Raw genomic sequence first — 8,596 nt, 5'->3', positions numbered from 1 at the left:
TCTTTTCAAGCTTCAAAGAAAGTTGAGGCACTGCTGTGCCTTCTTTGTAATGACACTTGTGTGCAGGACCCTGAACAGATTCTCTGAAATGGTAACACCGAGGAATTTAAATTTGCTGACCCTCTCCAACTTACTAAGATTTTGAAAAAGGAACAACAATGAACAATTTACCGAAATTTTTTTAAAATATTATGGCAATTAGGCACTACAACTTAACAAGGCTGGCTCTAGTCAGCATTGACCAGAAATATTAACATACATCTTTACATTATTAATACCAATTATTTTAGATCAGCATCTACAGTACTGTGCAAAAGTCTTAAATACATATAGCTAGTGTGACCAAGACTTTTTCACAGTACTATAGTATGTATTGTACCGCTGCAGCAAAAAAAAATTAATGATGAACAATGATAAATAATTCTGATATGGGTCTCTTATGGACTAAGAATGGGAAAAGGGCACGGTGAGGGGAGGGAGCAGGAAGCACAAGAGACATTCTGTAATCAATAAACTAATTGTAATTAAATGAACTTGCCTGGTTTCTTAGGGCTGTGAATACCACCCGTCCCTGGCACTTCACAGCCACCTGTCCCACACCCCTCCTGCGGTGCTCCATCCTCACGAACATTCTTTAACTCCCACCAGATTTACAAACTCATTGTCCACCCCACATTGACAAATACCATATGGTGCAAAAGTCTTAGGCTCCCAAGTCTACGTGTGCACAGACTGTATAATCATTTTTTTAAGGTAGGCTTTTCTGCTTTTTGGTGTTGTATGAATTTATACTCTATTAAATTCATCCCAGTTAAAGACAGATGTTAACTACCTTGGATCCTTTGGTCTCTGTCCAAAGTGTTGCTGTTTCAGCAGTGCATTTAGCTCTGAGCTTAATTGCAACACTGGCACCCATCCAATAGCATGCTTAATTCAACCTGGTCAATTACCAGCCAATTAGATTGCTTCCAGGAATCAACAGCATTGCAATTATCCAAAGTTATGCAAACTGAGGATAAATTTCCATTTAAATGGATGACCTAAAACCTCAGATTCTGGTTGAGGTAGAAGTTAAACTACAGTATGTGTAAGACCATAGAGAAAAGAGTAGAATTAGGTCATTTAGCCCATCAACTCTACTCCACCATTTTATCATGACTAATCCAATGTTCCTGAGCCCCAATCTCCTGCCTTCTCTCCATATCCTTTAATGCCCTGACCAATCAAGCATCTAACAACATCTGCCTTAAATATCCAACAGGACTTGGCCTCCATAGCTGCCTGTGGCAAAGAATTACACAGATTCATCACTTGCAGGCTAAAGAAATTCCTCATCTCCATTCTAAAAGGAAGCCCCTCTATTCTGAGGCTGCGTCCTCTGGTCTTAAGACTCTCCCACCATAGGAAACATCCTCTCCATATCCAGGGCTCACCACCCAATTCCTCAAGGCTATTTCCCCTACCACGACTTTATAATTTGGGATATTCATTTGTCAAGGTGTAAATAGTTACATGAAATTCATCATCTGTGATTGACTTCATCTCCTATCGCCATCTACCTATACCAAAGATTTTCACTTCTATCAAGTTTTATGAAGGGCTAGTAATTTTTTTTAACCTTGACTAGACTAGAGGCAAAGGTCAGGCTGATTCTGCTCGCTCTCATACAGAGGTTGTAAAGCTGTTCAGGCCACTTGGCTTCGTGGCAATTTGCCATGTAATGAACTGAGACCATGGGCTGCTCCAGGCTTATGGACTCTATTTCATTCTGAATGCTTTGTTTTTATTGTTTGCATGGTGTGAGTTTTTCTTCTCTGCAAATTGGTTGTTGGTCTTTTTTTTAAAAAAAGTTTATTTTGGGTTTCTTGCTTTGTGGCTGTCTGTAAGCAGACAAATCTCAAGGCTGCATAGTTTATATTTTGATAATAAAGTGTACTTCGTACAATATCTCTTACCTCAAATATGGATCAATTCACCAGTTCTCAACCACATGACCTTAAAAAGGGAAATCTTGTTCATGGGGAACACTACCCAAATCACATATCCTAACAAAGAAATTTGCTCTCCATTTACTATTCGTTCTGGTGGGTTAAAATCTTAGAACTGCCAATTTCAGAGTTTGTGGGTATATCCCAAGTAGTACCACAAGGAAACTCTGCCAAGAACTGTGAAAACATCCCAAAACAAAACAAAAAGGCCGTAATCAAAACTGTACTGGAGAACTACCAGTACACAACTCGACACATGGAAAAAATGAAGGTTGTTCTTCAGAATAGAGTGAAAAAAATTAAGTAATTGAAGAGGGAGAAATGGTAGTGGGAGATAAAAAAAAATTCCATGTAAATGTTAAACATACTTGCTAACTTCTACTTAATAGATATGAATTTAATATTTTATTCTTTGGCTAATCATGCCCATTTCAAATCCTTTAAAAACAAATAGAAATAACAGGTTGCTTACACTAGCATTATGGAAAAAATTGCCAGTTTAAAAACAATCCTCGGTAACATTTCTGAAATTCCAGAGGTATCAATGTGATCATTAAGATACAGCAAATTGCCAAGTACAGTACTGCTACATCAAAAGGCAATACTCCGTTCACCCTGTGGATTCAATACACTTGAAAATCTGAAAACATCTACTAGTACTACAGACAATATTAAAAAATTACATAACTTCATTTTGGTACAGACTGACCTACAGATCAATTAATCCCTGCAGGTATGTTTTAAGTACACAGTTGTAAGCAGTAGCACCAAAATTCTTAGATCAAGCCTGAGTGGAAAGTCACTAAAATATTGCAAATGGTTCCTGAAAATTTTGAAGATTATGGCTAATTAACATTTACACTCAATTACCCACTCCCAGGGTATAAACCTCAGTTGCATAGGAATAAAGTTTACTAGAAATACATAAGAGAGTCAGAATGACCTTATGGTCCTTCTGAACCTCATGCTTAAAGGTTCAAGTGTTCACAAGATGAAGCAAGCTTCAGAAACAAACTTGATTACAAAGAATCAAGATGCAGTTATTCCTTCCCATTCTACCAGGTATTGAACTTTGCCATCCAGAGTCACTCGACGAGCCAAGATTCGATACTTTTCACCACAGGCAAGTCTACCAGCAGCACCAAAGTAGTTGGTAATTGATGATTTTAAGTGATTTAGGTGCATATCTCGATCATCAATAATTTCGGTATCAAGTCCATCATACTGGCAATCATCCTTTTCTTCAACATCATTCCCACTTTCTGATGTCTGTGCCTGAAATGTTCTTGCAGAGGTGCGGCCTCGTCTTTTCTTCAAACGTTGCAAAGTCAATGGCCAAGATCTACCAGTGCGAGTTCTCCTTCTTGGACCAGAAAGGCTGGATCAAAATAACAGAGGAGTTATTCAAAAGCAGCAATTTATTTAAAACTATTCATCAATGATGCCCTCACCCGCATCTCCTCCATTTCCCATAGTTCAGCCCTCACCCCATCCTCCCGTCACCACAACAGGGACCGTGTCCCCCTTGTCCTCACTTATCACCCCACCAGCCTCCGGATCCAGCATATTATCCTCCGCAACTTCCGCCACCTTCAACAGGACCCCACCACTAAGGACATCTTTCCCTCTCTGCTTTTCGCAGGGATCGTTCCCTCCGCGACTGCCTGGTCTACACGTCCCTCCCCACAGATCTCCCACCTGGCACTTATCCCTGCAAGCGTAAGTGCTACACCTGTCCCTACACCTCCTCTCTTACCACCATTCAGGGCCTCAAACAGTCCTTCCAGTTGAGGCAACACTTCACTTGTGAGTCTGTTAGGGTAATCTATTGCATCCGGTGCTCCCGGTGTAGCCTCCTCTACATCAGTGAGACCCGCAAATTGTCGAGCACCTACACTCCGTCCGCCACAACAGACAGGATCTCCTGGTTGCCACTCACTTCAACTCTCCTTCACATTCCCATTTGGATATGTCCATACATGACCTCTTCTACTGCCATGATGAGGCCAAACTTCGGCTGGAGGAACAACATCTCATATACCGTCTGGGTAGTCTCCAGCCCCTTGGTATGAACATCGAATTCTCCAACTTCCAGTAATTCTTTCCCCCATCCCACCTTCACTGTCTCCTCTTCTAGCTGCCTATCACCTCCCTGCTTCCCCTCCCCCACCCCTTGATCTTTCTTCTGATTGGTTTTCCACCCTCCCTCCACCTTCTTTATAGGGCCCCTGCCCCCTCCTCCTTTAGTCCTGATGAAGGGTCTCGACCCGAAACGTTGACTGCTCCTTTCAACAGATGCTGCCCGACCTGCTGAGTTCATCCAGCTTTTTTGTACGTCTTGAGAATATAGCCAAACTCACTATCGTCCCTCACAAATGAGCCCATCTTGGACCACAACTTTTCAACTGAAGGAAAAATATAACTGACTTAACCTCAGGATCACAAATGTCTCTGGTTTCAAGTAGCACAGGATATGATAAAACATGTAAACACTATTATACCAGCATCTCTATTATCAAAATCTTCTACATGCAAAAATATAAGAGAGATGACAGTGGATACAAGACCGCTAGAAAATGAGGCCGGACAAGGAGATGACAGATGAATTAAATGAGTATTTTTCACCAGTCTTCACTGTGGAAGACACTAGCAGCGTGCCAGAAGTTCAAGGGTGCGAGGGAAGAGAAGTGAGTGCAGTTACTATTACAAGGGAGAAGATGCTCAAGAAGCTGAAAAACCTAAGGATACACAAGCCACCTGGACCAGATGAGCTGCACTCTAGGGTTCTGAAAGAAGTAGCAGTAGAGAATGTGGAAGCATGAGCAATAATCTTACTAAAATCATTGGACTCTGGCATGGTGCCAAAGTACTGGAAAATTGCAAATGTCACTCCAATCTTTAAGAAAACAGGAAGGCAGCGGAAAGGAAATTATAGACCAGTTAGCCGGACCTCAGTGGGTGGAAAGATGCTGGAGTCAATTAATAAGGGTGAGGTTATGGAGTACTTGTTGATACAGGACAAGATAGGACAAAGTTAGCATGGCTTCCTTAAGGGAAAATCTTGCTGACGGACCTGTTGGAATTCTTTAAGATTACAAATTAGATAAAGGGGATGCTGTGGATGTTGTATATTTGGACTTTCAGAAGGCCTTTGACAAGGTGCCACACATGAGGATGCTTACCAAGAGCCCATGGTATTACAGGAAAGTTGCTGGCATGGTTAGAGCATTGGTTGATTGGTAGGAGGCAGCAAGTGGGAATAAAAGGATTTTTTTTTTGTTGGCTGCCACTGACTAGTGGTGTTTCACAGGAGTTGGTGTTGGGTCTGCTTCTTTTTGTGCTATATATCACTGATTTAGATGATGTTAAGTTTGCAGATGATACAAAGATTGGTGGAGGGGCAGGTAGCAGGTAGAGGAAGCAGGTAGGTTGCAAAAGGACTCAGACAGATTAGGAGAATGGGCAAGTGGCAAATGCAATACTATGTTGGAAAATATGGACAGACTATTTTCTAAATGGGGAGAAAAATCCAAAAATCTGATATGCAAAGGGATTTGGGAGTCTTTGTGCAGAACATCCTAAAGGTCAACATGCAGGTAGAGTCAGTGGCGAAGAAGACAAATGCAATGTTAGTATTCATTTCAAAAGGTCTAGAATACAAGAGCAGGGATATAATGTTGAGGCTTTATAAGACACTGATGAGGCCTCACCTTGAGTATTATAACAGATTTTGGCTCCTTATCTGAAAGAGGTGATGGCATTGGAGAGGATTCAGAGTAGCTTCACAAGGATTATTCCAGAATGAAAGAGTTATCATACGAAGAACATTTGATGGCTCTGGGTCTGTACTTGCTGGAATTTACAAAGTTGGGAGGGGGGGGGGGGGGGGGGGGAGTCTCATTGAAACATTTCAAGTGTTGAAAGGCCTAGACAGAGGAGATGTGGAAAAGATGTTTCCCCATGGGCTAAGACAAGAGGGCACAGCCTCAGGATAGAGGGGTGTTCATTTAAAAGAGATGGGGAGAAATTTCTTTATTCAGAGGATGGTGAATTGGTGGAATTTATTACCACAGGCAGCTGTGACTGAGAAAATGGAATATGAACTGTTAAGTATATTAGAATCCCAAGACAAAACTTTAGTGAGTTAAAAAAAAAATTTGCATTCTAACCCACATCAGGCTTTAAGGTCTTTCTAATGCCAGCCTAAGCAATGCCCTATTGGGAATCTAGAACAACGGCAAGGTAGCTTAACTAAAAAATAGGGCAGCAAAAAGGAAGTAATGTAGCAAAAATGCACACAGTTTAGAAAGCTAAACATGTAGGCTTCAGTGAGGATTTCTCTGGTTGACTCCAATTAAAGAAAACATACTAGGGTGAGTTTCTCCGAAAAATCTTCATATTAACTGCATTTGTATGATACATACAGGAGGGACAAAAAACAAGATTTGCCAAACTTGCTAGTTCAGGTTGTCATGACCTCAGCCCCCCTCCTTTGTGAGAATCGCAAGAGAGAGAGAGAGCCTTGCGGTTTGGAATGTGGGCTGGTCTGGAATGTGGGCTGGTCGCTCAACAAGACAAAAGCCTCGGACATAGCCATTGTCTTGGGAGACACCTTTGTGGGATAAGGAACTGGCCTACGTGCAAAATCTCAGGGCAATGTGAGATGGGTGATGGGGGAAGGATTGCCTCGCCCCCCCCACCCTGATGGACATCTACAACCCTGCCAGTCCAGATAAAAGGTGGGCTGCCGAGGCGGGGCGACAGACGCACCAGAACACATGCTAGAAATCCTGTGACAGCGTTTTGAGAGCGACAGCCAGTGGTGGGGTTCGTGTGCGTCTTTTCCTTGCCTGGGATTGGCGACCCCACAACGGAAGAACGGCTTAGCTACAGGGGAGGCCACAGATGAGCGTTCATTCCCCCAACGAGGCTCCGACAAACCGAACTCCTCCAGGTTGGAAAACCGGTCGGGTTAACTGTTTCATCCCATCTCTCTCTCTCTCTTTCTAACAAAAGTGCACCAACGCGACACCACAATGACGGCAGCTGGTGGAACTGCAGTGACCGCAAAGGACTTTTAGATATCCAGTAAACAATATATATCTACATTACCCCTAGACAACGATAAGAGCTTATTTCTGACTGATTATTACTATACCTGTGCTTTAGATTGAGTTGTGACGACGTATATGATCTGAATGTTTTGTATTAACCATACGTTTGTGCCCCTTTATAAATAAAAACGTTCGAAAATAGTAGCATCAGGCTTCAGCGGACCTATCTATCTTTGCTGATAAGTCACCCGGTTACTGGGGAACGTAACAAGGTGAATTCCATGAGGCATGAGTTGTAGAAAGCCAGATGCATATTTCACGTGAAAGGTGCATTTGAACTTTCTCAAATCAAAAGGACCAATAAACTGAAGGATTAGGAAATCTTATTCAAATATTGTCAAACTCATTCACTGAAGGGAATAGAACGTGCAAAGATTCGGGGGGGGGGAGTTGGGGAAGAAGGGGGAATAAAAGGCAATGGAAAGCAAGCTTTCAAGAAATAGATTTTCACCCATAATAAACAGACAGCTCGAATTTGAAAGAGCAGATGATTAATAATTTACATGTTTGAAATTCTCTAAAGTAATATTCACTTCAATGCAAATCCACAAACCTAGCACAAGAACTTAAAGTCAACTTAACTGACAGTAAATCCCAATCAATTTTATTGCTTTCTTTCAATTTGGCAAAGCAATCCAACATCCTTTTAGTTTATAAAAGAAAATAATGCCTACCTGGACTGTCGAGACAGACTGGTTGAGGTAGTTTCTGTAGTACTAGCTGCACCGGTGGATTCTACATCAGAGGTATTAGAAGACTGTGCTGTTTGCTCAAGTCTCCTAACAAATTAAAATGTGGAGAAATAATGTTAAGTTCAAGAGTAATTTAAAAAGGCAACTAGGGAGTCAGATAAGCTGGCTATGGAAGCTTGCAAAATTAGAGCACAACAATAATTAAGGGGAAACATTTGGAAAATACAAAATTCATGAACATAAATGCAATCCCTAAAGGAAAAGGAACTAATTGTAGCGTACCAGAAAGTCAGAACAATATTAGATTCCAAGCTATGGCTGAATTAGCTGCATTTGTGCCGCAAAAATCAAGATCACTGGTTTAACTTTTCCAGGAGAAAGAAATCTAGGCTCATATTCACGCACATAACTCTCAAATTTCTAAAGATGTACTATGGAGAGATTCTAACTGGTTGCATCACCATCTGGTATGGAGGGGCCACCACACAAGATCAGAAAAGGCTGCAGAGAGTTGTAAACTCAGCCAGCTCCATCACTGGTACTAGCCTCCCAGCATCAAGAACACTTTCAAAAGGCAATAGCCATCATTAAGGATTCACATCACCAAAGTAAGCCCTCTTCTTATGAAGTGGTGGTACAGGAACCTGAAGGCACATACTCAACCTTTCCAGGAACAGCTTCTTCCCCTCCACCAGATTTCTGAATGGATAATGAACCCATGAACATTACCTCACTTATTTTTATCTTTTTGCAATACTTATTTAATTTGATGTTTTAATACGTTCTTATTGTATTATGTATT

At 41.5% G+C, this 8,596-nt stretch overlaps 1 protein-coding gene across 2 annotated transcripts in view; it reads right to left on the bottom strand.

Annotated features, from left to right (window-relative positions):
* Positions 1-2,374: 2,374 nt before the first annotated feature.
* Positions 2,375-8,596, bottom strand: part of mtf2 (metal response element binding transcription factor 2) — a 41,757-nt gene continuing 35,535 nt past the window's right edge. Inside the window, exons 14-15 of one of the 2 annotated variants that reach the window (XM_073062693.1) lie at positions 7,777-7,881; positions 2,375-3,366 (exon numbers count right to left, since the gene is read on the bottom strand). In XM_073062693.1, the coding sequence (XP_072918794.1) occupies positions 3,018-3,366; positions 7,777-7,881 (454 nt within the window). In that variant the 3' untranslated portion in view covers positions 2,375-3,017. Of the gene's footprint in view, positions 3,367-7,776; positions 7,882-8,596 lie in introns of those variants that run through there. The other variant, XR_012101004.1, reaches the window with a different exon arrangement.

The sequence above is a fragment of the Hemitrygon akajei genome, chromosome 12 (assembly GCF_048418815.1).
Source record: "Hemitrygon akajei chromosome 12, sHemAka1.3, whole genome shotgun sequence".
In the NCBI taxonomy this organism is placed as follows: Eukaryota; Metazoa; Chordata; class Chondrichthyes; order Myliobatiformes; family Dasyatidae; genus Hemitrygon; species Hemitrygon akajei.
This window is presented reverse-complemented; position numbering and strand designations above follow the sequence as displayed.